Below are 14,097 nucleotides of genomic sequence, written 5' to 3'. Positions count from 1 at the left end.
CAATGGCCAAAAAAACGAGTGACATGTAGCAAGACCATAACCGTGATGAAAGACTAAACGTCACTTTTTTTTTCGTTGTAGTTGTCATCTGGTACTTTTAATATTGGAAAAGTCATAAAATGTAATTTCTCAAATTCCTTAAAGTGACAGTCAACTGGGCCTCCTCACATACGTTTGTCTCACAAATATAACATTCCATGAATGCGAACAACCTTTATTGTTGAATCTCACACTTGGTTTAAATGTAGAATCCAGTACTGTATTTCATTTCCACAGAGCCAATTGGGTGCACTGAATCCACAGGTTCTGGCTGAAGATGCAGTTCCCAGCCTTATTTTTGCTTGGATTACTCAGGCACAGGCAAGGGAGACCACAAACGGTCTCGGTATCTCAATTTAACAGCACGATGTTATCACAGTTGCCCAGTTGTAAACGTATGATCTGTCTGATACGGAGCACAGAATGTGTTATGGATGGGAGATCAGCAGATATAACATCAGCAGCTACGGTCTGGTTGCAAGCAAACAAAATAAAAGAAGAAAGTCCTACGTAAGCATAAAGTGACTGCCCTTAATAGATTTGACGAGATCTTTTGATCCCTCTGCAATGCTAAGAAACTGCAATGTCAACTCAAGGATAAACCTGAAGAGATCCAGAAGAGCACAAAAATGAGAGTCTGAGCATCTTAAACAAGACGTTTAACATGAAAAGCAATTTATGGCAGCATTTTTAATTTAAAACGAACAAACAAACAAAAACAGTTGTGCTTGTTAATGATCTCAGCAGTATCTCAACCTAGTACAGTGTGTTTGACTGCTTCCAGAGTGCTGCTGATATGGACAAGTGGAATGAGGGTATCTTCCCAATATGGAGCGACACAGCCAGGCTACCACGAGGTGTTGGTGGTCCTGGCTGGACTGCAGTCATCTGCAGTCTCACTCTAATGTTCCTGAAATAGATACGGAGGCCTGATGGCTTTCATGCTGTCCATTTTGGTATTTGAATGAAGATAAGTTTGACAGAGGTGGCAGAGATCGACCGGAGACGCTTGTCATTCCCGCAGTAATTATTTAGGGTCTTGTTTTTATTTTCGTGGAAACGGAAGGAGTAATCCAAGACAGATACGCAACATTAATAAATTGCACTTTTTTTTTGGGCCATCTAATATGGGAGTAGCATGCCGTCAAAGTTGTATGATCATTCTAAGGAAGTATTATTCCCTCAAAAGAGAAATATTCCACCCATCCAGCTGCCGCTATATCACTTACGCAGTTAGGAGGTAACATACGCAAAAGCTCAGTCACAGATGCTGCTTTGAACTCTGTGCAAAATAGATTTTCACTCTCATTCAGGACTGTATTTTGTTCCCTGCGGGTGTTCACGTCAGGGTGATGAAGTGGTCCTGCAGAGCATCTTCACCTCTCAGGAGGAGCATGTGAAAGTCTGCCTGGCTGCCGAGGGCTTTGGCAGCAGGCTGTGCAGGCTGGAGGCCACCTCCAACTGTAAGGTAAAGGTAACATTCTCCGCCTCATGACAAACGGCGATATATCTCCCCCCCTCCCATCCCCCTTGCTTCTCTGTCTCATCGTGTGGACCTTCGTCAGTAACGATGATTAATTATTTGTATAGTGTACTCAGATTTAGTACCTTTGCATGCTTTTCGCCATTCTTACCTTGAGGGCAGCCCCTTGTTGCCATGGTAACAAACAGCAAAGCTGAGGCTTTCAACTCCTGGATAATTATTGATCCTTTGGGTATTTTAACGCAAATGTTACATGTGTTCCCGGAGGCCACGGCGGCCCCGTTTCAGGTCACCATGAACCAAGCGAGATGGATGGAATACAGCGCGGTAAATAAAGTACAGTTACAGTAACCAGTAAAGTAACTGCGTAACTTTTTCAAGGTAACCGGTAGTGCTTTAAATGAATGATACAACTCCTTTAAGGTTGTTTCCAGTCGACGTCGGCCATTGTTAGCCTGTGGAAAAACTACAAATATTTGACGTCTTTTTTTTTCTTTTCTTTTCCCTACCCCAATAGAATGTTCCACCAGACTTGTCTGTATGTGGCTTCATCCTGGTGCAGTGTCTGTCTGTCCGAGCTCTGCAGGAGATGCTGGCACACAGCAAAAGCCTGGCTGCAGAGGTTATCTCATACTCCCGCTGATCATTTCATTTCCGCACACTGCCAATGCCGTAATACAACTGCCGCGGGTTAAAAATGTTTTCTACCTTTTATTTGATATCAGGGCCATATGTCCATTTTTCAATGTGCTTTTTACAGGCAGCCGGGGGCAACCATCGCACCCTTCTGTACGGCCAGGCTTTACTTTTCCAGCATTCGTATAGCGGCATGGTGAGTCATCAAGGTTTCCCTGCAAGGATAAACAACACGGCCACCGTTAATTTTGGTCGTCTTGTGACATCTTTCCACCTGCTGTTCACTCCACTCGCAGTATCTCAGCTGCTTGTCCGCGTCGCAGTCCTCCACCGACAAGCTAGCTTTCGATGTGGGCCTGCAGGAGGATAAAGCGGGTACTTGCAGATGATTTTAGGGAGGCCGGTCACGTTCCATCTTGGATACAATTGGACTGTTCTCTTGTCTTTGTATCACAGGCGAGGCCTGTTGGTGGACTGTGCATCCCGCTTCCCGACAGAGGTCAGAGGGAGAGAAAGTGCGCGCTGGTGACGACCTCATCCTGGTCAATGTGTCCTCAGAGAGATATCTGGTAAATGAGGGGATTTTCCTCAACGTCCCAGTGAGGATTATCGGATTTTCGAGCGGCACAGTGGACTCGCGGTTAGCGCGTGTGACTCACAGTTTAGAGGTTTGGGTTTCAGGCTCTTCCTGTGGGGAGTTTGAATGATTCATTCATCCTGTGAGGGAAATCAAGTTGTTACAGCAGCAATATTCTCACATACGCACCCCCCCCCCCCACACGCACGTATTAAGAATATGACAGATGCAATCCAGGCATCTGCTGAAGATGAGTATTTTGACAGGTAGCGTTTGGTTCTGATCCCGATTAGGGTCGTTTTGGCTCGTGGGACTCATTTTAGTCAATTCTGAATTTGTGGAGCTTTTTATTTTGTTTTTCATTATTATAAATGGAATTGAGCTTTTAGCTGTTCCAGTTTGAAGAATCACCTTCAACCTGAGGTATCCTCAGCAAAAGGCTCCAAGCCGCATTCTCGTAGGGAAAAAAAAAAATAAAGCGGCTGGGTCACCTTGTGATGAGGCGTCTTTTGTGGCTTCCCAGCACTTGTCCTTTGGCACGTCCTGTGACAACAGAGGCTTGGGTGACAGTCTGATTGCGGATGCAGCCTTCCGGCACTCACTGTGGAGCGTTGCCCCCGTCTGCTCCGCAAGTGGACTTGCGCAAGGCAAACTTTTTCTCTGAAAACACTGAAAGACGCATGATTCGTTCGAGTGCATCCCATTTGAGCGGGGGATAATATCTTCTGCTTGCTGCTCCGCTTCTAGGATACCTGAGGGGCGGCGACACGCTCAGGCTTCTCCACAGCCACACCGACGCATGTCTGACTATTCCGACAACAGAACAAGATGAAGAGCTGCAAAGGTCAGTCGCGAGGGCTCATCTACCTTCACATGTCATCCCAACAAAACTCTCCTCCCCGCCGTCTCAGATTGTGTTTTTCTTAATCTAGGATAATGCAGTATGAGATTGGATCAGTGTGCAGACAGGCCCGCTCTCTCTGGAGGCTGGAGATCCTGCGTGTGGCGTAAGTAGAAACGGGCCCTCAGGTATCAAATTGTGTTCATCTCTGTTCCCGACTGGGATTGCTGACTGATGCGTCCTGTCATTTTACCGATTGAAAACTCAATAGGGAAGCTGAGGTACTTTTCTACAGTGGTAACCTGGATGAGTACAAAAATTACAAGATGGAGTCTCACAGTCTATAAACATTATCTAGAACCTGCATTCAAACATGAGTGAAATCCTAGTTAGTGTAAATACGAGTATGGAAATTGCTGGAGGCCAAATCAGCAAGTACAGTTGTAATCAGTACTTTATTGTGATGCGTGACAGCATGTTTTTTGGTGACTGCACAAACTAGTTCACTGTGCGGCATTTGTAACGGTTGTTTTGGTTCTTATTTCGTTTTCCGAATAAAAATCAAATTTACCACAGAGAAAGCTGCAAAGTCCTTGGAAAGTCTTTGAATGTTCTAATGATTTGACAAATATTTGTCAAGGTGGAGTGGCAGACATACAAGCTGGGGGGAGCCCTTCCGACTCTGTCATGTGACAACTGGACGCTATCTGGGCCTGACGGACGAACGAGGCCTCCACTTGGTGGATCGGGACAAGGCAGACATTATTGCAACCTCCTTTTGCTTCCGTTCTGCTAAGGTGCGGATGAATTTAATAAGCTTCGATGACATAAAAGTTTAGTTGTACCTTGACTTAGGAATGACTCAACTTCCAAGTTTTTTTTTTTGGAATGACATTTTGTGTGATGCTCAAACGATGGAATTGACCGGTTGACTAAACCTCAACTATTAGCTCTTAAAATTGTGAAACAAATACTATCGGACGCAATAATGCAAAACAGTCGAATCCTCAGACGGGAATTCATGTTTCATGCGAGTAACATTTGCTGGCTGAATGTTTTCAGTGATGAAGTTGGAAGGCGACTGTTGTTTTTTTCATGTTTTATAATCATTTTGTCTTCCCGTACACACATTTGTAATAGACTTTTTTTGTACTGTATTACATTTTTTTACATCGATTAAGGATCATACTGTATTATGTGATGACATAATTGGCGGCCATTTTATTGGAAATGGTTACAACGAATGACCGTTATAACGTACAGATTCATTATGGTGCTCGAGGTATGTTGTAACGAGGTTCGATTTTTTTAACTGATCGGCTAATTAAATGGCCCTAATTGTAAACAGACATATGTAACTGTCTTTAGGAAAAGCTGGACTGTGGACCAAAGACTCGTGCGGATGGCATGGGATCCCCGGAGATCAAATACGGAGACTCTGTCTGTTACCTTCAGCATGTCGACTCTGGCCTGTGGCTCACCTACCAAGCGACTGATAGCAAGTCTGCATGCATGGGAGGAGCCCAGCGAAAGGTAAAGCGACATTTTTCAAATTGCCTGTAAAATGAGCTCAATTCTCTTTGGTGTTTTGCCAAATGTTTTGAAACTGACTCCCGTTTCAAGGAGAAAAACATACTCGAAGAATCCAAATATATGATTTTTAAAAAAAAATTTTAGGCTATCTTGCACAGTGAAGGTCACATGGACGATGGCTTGACGTTGTCTCGGTCTCAGAGGGAAGAATCTCACACTGCCAGCCTCATACGGAGCGCAACGCTCCTCTTCACGACTTTCGTCAGGTACTGGGCGCGCACCCAAGGGGACCTCATCCTGTGCCCTCTTTTCTTCCTGAAATCTTGCGCTGACTTCTCCCCTTGACATCTAGGAAACTTGATTCTTGTCTTGGGCAAGGAAACCTCCATTCCATCGTTTTACCAGTGGCCGATGTGACACACAGCCTCCAAGACCTAATACGCTTCTTCCAGCCGCCACCGGAGGAGCAGAGCCACGAAGCTCCACAAAACAGCCGAACTGCGTTAACGAATCGGCAGAACATGTTTCAAGAAGAGGTCGTGAGACGGAATAAATTGGTGCAATGTAATGTCATATGCATTTTTTTATGTATGTTTGTGCTTCTCTCAGGGAGTGATTGAGTTGGTAGTGGAGTGTATTGACCATCTACACCAGTATAGTCACACTTCACTTCTTCCTGAGGCTCCACCAAACGATGCTGGAGAAAACTGGGAGGTCATCCTGGGGCATTTATACGAGCTTCTGGGTAGGTGCCTCATATAAATAAATCCTTCACTCCAAGTGCTATTGGAATTCTCTAAATGTTTCCGATATTCAGGGTCTGTTTCTCAGGTTTTATACATCTATATTCCTTTTTTTTCCTTTTTTTTTTGGGTGGCGGGGGAGTTCAGCCTCGCTTATTAGGAGAAACCGTGCAAACTGCGCGCATTTCTCTGGTTCGCTCGATTGGCTCATTAGCAGACTGGACCGACTGGAGGCCTCTTCTGGTGCGTTCCAGGAATAAAATCTCTCATTTACAAAACTTAACTTATTTGTCCACAAACTTTTGATATGCCGGACAGAACGCATACTCAATAATTCATAGCTCATATTTACTGCCCATGGCATGCGTAGGAGTTTTGGAGGTTCTGCACTGCGTTTTGGTGGAAAGCCCTCAAGCACTCAATGCCATCAAAGAGGGACACATCCAATCTATCATCGCTTTTCTAGACAAGCACGGGCGCAACCACAAGGTATGGCTGACTCGTTTGTGTTTTGCTTGAAAAATGTTGATGCAATTGATGTGGCAGGGGTTCTCCAACTTTTTCTGCACCCTTTATAATCCGAACGGCCATCCAATTTAATAACCATGTGTACCACTCAAACCATAGGATTGAAAAACTTTCATAATTTTGAGGTGAAGGGTGGGGCGGGGGGGGGTGTGATGATGAGTTGATTAGATGATGCTGTTGCTGGGTCAAGTGCTAACAGGTTGCCTTGCAGGTGCTGGAGGTGCTTTGTTCTTTGTGCGTGTGCCACGGCGTTGCGGTGCGCGCCAATCAGAACCTCATCTGTGAAAATCTGCTGCCCGAAAGAGACTTGCTGCTGCAAACTCGTCTGGTTAATCAGGTCACCAGGTACTCGCGTCAATGTTCTCGCTAAATGGGATAACTCTGTGAATGATCTGTTAATGTCATTCATTTCATTTTGTAGGAATGTAGGACTTTTTTTTAAGGAAAATGTTTATGTTTTGAATGGGTGGGCCTGAGCAAAAAAACATTTTCACTTGCAGCTTTTATACTCTCCATCAGTGGTTCTCTAACCTTCGGTCATACCATGAGGACCACCTCCCTCATACTTTTTTTTTTTTCTCCAAAATTTTCCAAAACCAGATTTGCCAAAAAGCAAAACCAAAACTCAACTGATTATTAATTGAAAATCATTTTATTTCGTCTCCTTATTGATATCTCACGCATAATAATATAATGCATTTGCAGCAACGTTTCTTTTTCAGTTCAGAGGGCTCAAAACTTGTTAGCCTGGTCTTTTTCTAAATTGCTGCATGTTGCTGCCAATGAGGGAAATCCACCTCCTTGTTCTCCTTATAACCAACAAACTGTTTTCCTAAACCTGGCTCACACATTTCATCGTGTTGAGTCTTTTGATTCATATGAAAAGAATCCCGCTATACTTAATGGATGATCCGAATGTTTTTGTCAGTGAGTGAGGCATATCATAAGTAATTCATCACAGCATCAACGCGCCGCCTCTTTCACAGCACATCAGTGTCGTGTAGTACGTCGTTGGTCCTCCCTTTGAACGCTACGCCACCGGTCGCCCTGACGACGATAACAAAATACCACATTTAAGTCTGTCGCGTGGAGTGCATTTTTCGCCTGCGCCTCTCATCTCGACGCTGCGCCCGCCTTATTATCCTTGAAGTTTTCTATTTGCGTGTGATGCTCGAGCATTCTCGGCACTGCGGCACTTCTCTTTTCTCTGCTTGCTCTTCAGTTAATGATTAATTACTTGTCTCCGTCAGTGTCTTGGTCTCTTGTTTTAAATTTAGAATCGTTCCCACGCACATGTCTCCTCCGATGACACTTTTGGGGAGAAGTTGCTCAGCAGAGTGAATACTAATCATTGCCTTATCCCGGTTTTACATGCTCTTTTTCTTTCTATGGTATGACTGATTGTGGCACTGTCATCTTTTTAGACGTTTCCTTTCCCCCTTTTTTCTTTCCCGCGGGCATTTTATTTTTGGGTTGTCGTTCCATCTGTCCTCCCATTTTTTTTTTTTCCCCGGCAGCGCCTGAAGGAAATGTCGTCAAATTCGGAACATTCGTTTGGAGCCAAACGAAGACTTGATTAGTAGTTAATGATGCAGAGATACAGTCGGCGTGATATTCATTAAACATCCATCCATCCATTTCCTACCGCCTTTCTCTTCATTAGGATTATGGGTGTGGCGGGGTGCATCCATTAATGGCCGCCAATCATTCATACAGACAAGTACAATTTAAGAGTCCATCAACCGAATGTGCTGGACTGGAAGTCAAACAAATCGGGCTTTCACGTGATAATTTTCACCTTTTACCTTTTAATGAAAAGGCACTTTTCTTGAGACTTGAATGCATTTTGGTCACGCAAGACCTTCTCCATCATGCCTTCTCGCACAGACAAAATGGTTAGAGGAGGACCACAGCCGTCTGCCTATTTCTTCCTTCCTAGCTGCCACCTTTTTATCACGCTTCTCTCTTGCAAGCAACCTCCCACCGCCCTTCAGGCTTTATTGTTTATTTTGTCTCAAAATTTTCCCCACCTGCTGCTTCCCAAGCCCCCGCAACGTCGCCCGCCCAAACCTGTTTTATCCCTCCTAAAGCCATTTTGCTTTCTGTCACCTCCACTTCAGCTTGAGCAAAACACCTCATTGGTATGTTTGCGTAAACGTACCTTTTTGGCTTCTTGTCCATTCATTCCACAACTGAATCTTTTCTCCTATGCCCTGAAATCCTTTGAGCGGTATCCCTTACGAGAACTGACATTTGTTCTCAAGTTGGGGTATGTGATGGGCATTCACTGTGTTTCGGAGTTTGCAGTTGAATGGACGCGTTCATATACTGTATAATGAATGTCAAGGACCCACATTTAAAGATTTGAAAACAAATAATTGGATCTTAAAAACAACTAAAATGTTTCGGGAGCCAGTGATGGGATGCCAGAGTAGGAGTTAGGCGCTCCCTCATACGAGTACCAGTCAAGAGGCCAGCAGCAGCATTCTGGACCAACTGGAGATGCTTAATGGAGGATTGGTTGACTCCGTAAAGTAAAGTGCATGAACAGTAATCCAGGCAAGACTTGACGAAAGCATGTATTAGTCTTTCAAAGTCCTCTTGAGAAAGGATAGGCTTTAATATAATAGAAAGCATGCTGAAGAAATGTGAGCGATTATTCTCATCCAATCACTATCATCTGCTCATGAACCACCAAGTGTGAGGCCCAACGTCTTCCTATCTCTGGGGGAAGATTCGGCGCAGCCCCGTCGGTGGTACTACGAGCTGGTCGTGGATCACATCGATCCCTTCCTCACGGCGGAGCCCACGCACCTGCGAGTCGGCTGGGCTCTCAACGACGGCTACCAACCCAGGCCCACCGGAGGGGACGGCTGGGGGGGCAATGGCGTGGGAGATGACCTCTGCTCCTTTGGCTTTGACGGGCTTCACTTATGGTCAGGTGGGATCACATGAGAGATTACAAGTTGTGCGTTTTGTTCATCATTTAAAACATGAATTTAATTGGTGGTTTAACGCCACACTATGATGCACCCTCGAGATCAAACTAATCCCATACAAGCAATTTCATAGTTAACAGTCCATCTCGATCAAATCATCTCTAAGCCTTTTATTTTTCAGCGCAACATTTTACGATGAATTTGGAATTAGATTAAAATAGTTTTGGGATCCCAATTTCAGTGGTTTCGCTACAAGTCAATACTATTACGAAATGCAATTATTGACATTTTAGGCGCATCAAACACTTGACTTATCGTGGTAGGACTCTGCCCCAAGCTTTGCTCTACTGCGTCCGATGAATAATGCCAACGCTGTCTCCTCTGCATTCAGGTTGCGTGGGCCGCAGAGTGCGCTCTCCCTTCTCTCACCTGTTGACCGACGAAGACGTGGTCAGCTGCTGCCTGGACCTCAGCGCTCCCTGCATCTCATTTCGGGTCAACGGTCTTCCTGTGCAGGGCATGCTAGAGAACTTCTGCGTCGATGGACTTCTTCATCCCGTTGTCAGCTTCTCACCTGGCGTCAAGTTAGTATTGTTGTGCATCTTTTCATTGAGACTTTCCCAATATGACATTTAAATCATTTTCTTTTTGTCAACAAGGGTTCGGTTTTTGTTTGGAGGGGAACAAGGAGAGTTTAGATTCCTTCCCCCGCACGGTTTTGTGCCGTGTTCTGAGGCTCTCCTCCCGAATGTTAAGCTGGAGGTAGAACGGTGCCATAAGTACCTCTTGGATCATGAAGATGGGAAACGGGAGCTTATTGGCCCGTTTGAGCCCAGCGGTCCACTTACCTTCACTCCCTCAACAGTAGACATCAGCAAGGTAAAGTTGTGCAGAGGCATTTATAGCTATTTTACAATGTACCGTACAATGTGTTCCAGAAAACGTTGAAAAAGAAAATATTTATACACCAAAATTCCAGCAAGCAATTCACTTGGATCGAGATTTTACAAGTGATTTCACAAAGCCTCACAGATTTCAATATGCACACTGCCTGTGCCGCGACATGTTTTCCTTTCACGCCCTAATCAGCTCTCCAGTTGGTGCATTTTTATTTAGTTCCTTCCAACCGCGCACGCTGCATAATCTAATACACAAAATGCCCTTTTGTTGCTGGTACAGTTCTTTCTTCACCTTTTAAAAAGTAATCGGTAATGTACAGCTTACATCAAACTTAAATTAAAGTTTAACATTCAATTGAGTTTTTTTTTGTTTTTTTTAATACACATTTCGTATGAAATGACACAATATACTACTACAGAATGATCTTTTTTTCACCCATCTGTGTGTTGCCTTAAAAGGTGGAATTACCTCTGCAATTTGAGGATATCCGAGATAAAATCGCTGAGAACATCCATGAACTCTGGGTAATGGAAAGGGTTGGTCTTGGATGGTCTCAAGGAAATGTAAGAAGGAAGCACACAACTAATATTCCTTGAACTACATTGCATTCATCAAAAGGAAATAATGCCTTACTCGCATTAGTTTTGCTTTCAGTGTGAAATGATGACACGATTTTTCATCAAACAGGAGCGAGACGAAGGGAAGCTACTGGATCCCTGTCTGGTGGAGTTCTCCAAGCTGCCCGATCAGGAGAGGCACCAGACCGTCCAAACGGCCCAGGACATATTAAGGTGGGTTCCCTCACCCCCTAGTCATGTTCATATGCATTCTTGATTCATAGAAATATGCAAACATCAATCTATATACACATTTTCCTTCATTTTCCGAAGGACTCTTCTTGCTTTCGGTTTCCGCATTGACTTAAAAGATGAATGTACAGAGGAGGGCGTCCACTTCATGAGACTCTCCAACAGGTACGGTTCATTCAAGCTCTGAGGTTTTAATGTTACTCCTTTTTTTTTTCTTCTCCAAAGCAGTTATTCCCCACCACTCATGTAAAATATGTATTGACTCTATAAAAGCGGACAGCACTGCTTTTTCGTAATCTGTGGTCTCCAACGTGTCAGGTATGAGCAGCCAGGTGGTTACAGACCGGCTCCGATAGATATGAGCCATGTTTTTCTCAGCGCCGCCCATGAGGAAGCGGTCAACTTGTTGGCAGAGAATGAGCACAACGTTTGGGCCAGAGAGCGTATCAAACAGGGATGGACTTACGGCGCTCAACAGGTTTGCGTTGTGCCTCGGATTGAGAAAGAGAGAATCACATTTGAACATCTGTGTGCATTCATAATCACATTTTCACAGCACCGGTGTTCTCTGGCAATACCTTTAAATTTAGGATGGGAAATCAAAGCGGAGCCCAGAACTTGTGCCCTACAGCCTGCTTGATGAGAGGAGTAGAAAGATGGGACAAAAGCGAGTCAAGGAGGCAGTTTGCACCCTGCTGGCTTACGGTTACAGCTTGGAAACCTTCCACCAAGAAAATAGTAGGTCTCAAAGCTATTGTTCGCAGATTAGATCATAGTTTATCGATGTTACAGCAATAAGCAAATTGTTCCCAAATGTCTGCACAAATAAACTAACAACACTTTTTTTTGACATTGTCACGATTCTCTCGCCAAATGCCCTGTATCTCACTTTTCCTTTTGTCTTGACTTCTTGCAGTCATGTTATCAAACGGCTGCTTCTTCTCTAGTGAAAAGTGCAGAGTGTTCCGAGTAGATAAATCTTTCGCTGTGACTCGGGGGAAGTGGTACTTTGAATGCGAACTCGTCACTGCCGGGAAAATGAGAGTTGGCTGGGCCAGACCTGGCTACACCCCTGAGAAAGAGCTGGGCTCAGACGACCAGGCGTTTGTGTTTGATGGATTTGAGGTGATCATTCTTTTGAGGTCTTAAAGTGCCGTGTGGCTTCTTGGGGGTTAGGGGAGGGTATTTTTTTTCGTGATCACTCAGTCATAAAAATATCAATGACTCATGTTGTTTCTTGACGTGACTAACGCACGGCCGCCCCCATCTTTCCTGATTCTTACAGGCTCGGTGGTACCATCAGGGTGGGGAACCTCTGGGACGTTCCTGGCAGCAGGCGGATGTGGTGGGTTGCTTGCTGGACATGACTGAAAGCACCATGATGGTCACGCTCAATGGAGAGTTGCTGTTTAATGACCAGGGATCGGAGCTGGCTGCGAAGAACTTTGACATCAGAGATGGTGTTTTTTCAATTTGCGCCGAATTGTTATTACCCATCGGGCTTGGAAATGTGTGATTCTATTTGTTTTTCTTGCTGACATTTTAGGCCTGCTCCCCGTGGTCAGTGTGGGCGTGAACCAGGTGGTGAGGCTGAACCTCGGCCGCCGGGAGGGCTCCCTGCAGTACTTGAGTGCGTGCGGTCTACAGGAGGGTTATGAGCCTTTTGCTCTTAATATGGCTCGAGATCCTTCCCTTTGGATGAGTTGGAAACAGGCTCAGTTTAAATCCATACTGTGCGACGATCCCATCTCTCAGGTTTGTATGTACAGCTTCTAGACTGTTGTTGTTTTTAAAAAAAAAAATTATTGTGCATGCAAAGCCTAATACCACGCACGGGTGGAAAAACTCTGTTAGGGGCACTTGTATAAAATAGCAGAATTTTGGACAATAGGCAGATAGCAACAACCGATTTACTTGGTTGTTTCATTTCATACTTGATGGATGGGCAGTCGACAGGCCTCCGCAGGAGCCTGTGTTGTTCTCGGCACTGGTATATTGACAAGACTGACCCTCTTTATGCTGTTTGAATCTCATTCAAGGTCAGTAGAGTCATTGGCTCAAATGATTCCTTATCAAGCCTGAGGGTCGCACGACGGTTGTCGGCACGCCACGGGGGAAGCAGCGAAATGAGCTTTTACCGTCTCAGCATGTCCATCCAGTGCGCCGCTGTCCTCAGCAGCCCAGTGGGGGGCGCACTGCCCGTGGCGTCCAGCTCTTTTTCTCCAGGTTTGGTGTCACATGATCGTATCATAAAATAGAATTCTCAAATTAGAAACAAATTACCCGTAGAGGATCAACAGCATAGAAAGATTAAGATTAAGATATCCTTTATTTGTCCCACACTGGGGAAATTTACAGTCTACAGCAGCAAGATTGTGGGTAGAAAGAAGAAAGAAGAAAAAAAAAACACGGACAGTTCGTGAAAGTGTTCTTTGACTTATTCCAGATACCCGCATTTGATTATTTGCTCTTCATTACCTCACAACCTTGGAAGAACCTCTCTGCTTATGCTCCCTGGGGGCCCTGCCGCAATTAATTCATGTGGTCTTCTTAGGAAGGAAAGAGCAGGAGGAGATGGACTCTGACTTTGAAGTACTGATGAAGTCAGCCCGCGGCTTCGCTAGCTCAAGAGATGAGCTTGAGTACAAGGATCACGGTCAAGACAAAACGTCACGACTGAAGCAACGGTAGGCTCTGGAGAAAACACGAATCATTGGTGACGTGTTTACAACCCCGAAAAAAAAAAAGCATGATACAGTTGAAGCTGTTCTTTGAAGGTTTATGCTGAAGCGAACCAAACCAGACCTGGTCAGCAGCAACTCCTCCGCTCGGCTCCTCGAGGACGTCCTAGTTGACAAAGATAATGCTGATCACCTCACTCAGACCACCCGAGTAAGACCTCAATCGTCTCCTCTCGCAACAATCAGTAGGATTACTATTCTTGCAGGGAAATGACACATTTCTACACATTAGCAATTTGCAATCTTGGATCCAAATCTACGTGGGATGCTTATTCAAGCAGTTGTGATCATTTTTGAAACTGCCTTTGACTTTTTTTCCGACAATTAA

At 44.7% G+C, this 14,097-nt stretch overlaps 1 protein-coding gene and 1 long non-coding RNA gene across 2 annotated transcripts in view; both read left to right on the top strand.

Moving 5' to 3' along the window:
* The first annotated feature begins 2,054 nt into the window (after positions 1–2,054).
* Positions 2,055–2,525, top strand: LOC147198882 (uncharacterized). The gene is made up of 3 exons (XR_015101978.1): positions 2,055–2,144; positions 2,283–2,354; positions 2,455–2,525. It is a non-coding gene; the product is annotated as an uncharacterized LOC147198882 (long non-coding RNA).
* An 890-nt stretch (positions 2,526–3,415) lies between these two features.
* The window catches only part of ryr2b (ryanodine receptor 2b (cardiac)), a 44,157-nt gene continuing 33,475 nt past the window's right edge, over positions 3,416–14,097 (top strand). The window contains exons 1-25 of the mRNA XM_086122470.1: positions 3,416–3,428; positions 3,483–3,579; positions 3,668–3,742; positions 4,217–4,373; positions 4,945–5,109; positions 5,254–5,375; positions 5,462–5,645; positions 5,719–5,854; positions 6,000–6,095; positions 6,223–6,341; positions 6,592–6,725; positions 9,080–9,321; positions 9,711–9,903; positions 9,979–10,198; positions 10,678–10,782; positions 10,907–11,010; positions 11,110–11,193; positions 11,347–11,506; positions 11,619–11,766; positions 11,945–12,153; positions 12,314–12,488; positions 12,575–12,783; positions 13,068–13,254; positions 13,583–13,715; positions 13,806–13,920. Of these exons, the coding sequence (XP_085978596.1) occupies positions 3,416–3,428; positions 3,483–3,579; positions 3,668–3,742; positions 4,217–4,373; positions 4,945–5,109; positions 5,254–5,375; positions 5,462–5,645; positions 5,719–5,854; positions 6,000–6,095; positions 6,223–6,341; positions 6,592–6,725; positions 9,080–9,321; positions 9,711–9,903; positions 9,979–10,198; positions 10,678–10,782; positions 10,907–11,010; positions 11,110–11,193; positions 11,347–11,506; positions 11,619–11,766; positions 11,945–12,153; positions 12,314–12,488; positions 12,575–12,783; positions 13,068–13,254; positions 13,583–13,715; positions 13,806–13,920 (3,582 nt within the window). The remainder of the gene's footprint in view (positions 3,429–3,482; positions 3,580–3,667; positions 3,743–4,216; positions 4,374–4,944; positions 5,110–5,253; positions 5,376–5,461; positions 5,646–5,718; positions 5,855–5,999; positions 6,096–6,222; positions 6,342–6,591; positions 6,726–9,079; positions 9,322–9,710; positions 9,904–9,978; positions 10,199–10,677; positions 10,783–10,906; positions 11,011–11,109; positions 11,194–11,346; positions 11,507–11,618; positions 11,767–11,944; positions 12,154–12,313; positions 12,489–12,574; positions 12,784–13,067; positions 13,255–13,582; positions 13,716–13,805; positions 13,921–14,097) is intronic.

The sequence above is a fragment of the Hippocampus guttulatus genome, chromosome 10 (assembly GCF_054856545.1).
Source record: "Hippocampus guttulatus isolate MCC_2025c chromosome 10, RoL_Hgut_1.0, whole genome shotgun sequence".
NCBI classification, from domain to species: domain Eukaryota; kingdom Metazoa; phylum Chordata; class Actinopteri; order Syngnathiformes; family Syngnathidae; genus Hippocampus; species Hippocampus guttulatus.
The sequence above is the reverse complement of the archived record's forward strand: the minus strand, read 5'-3'. Positions and strand labels throughout refer to the sequence as shown.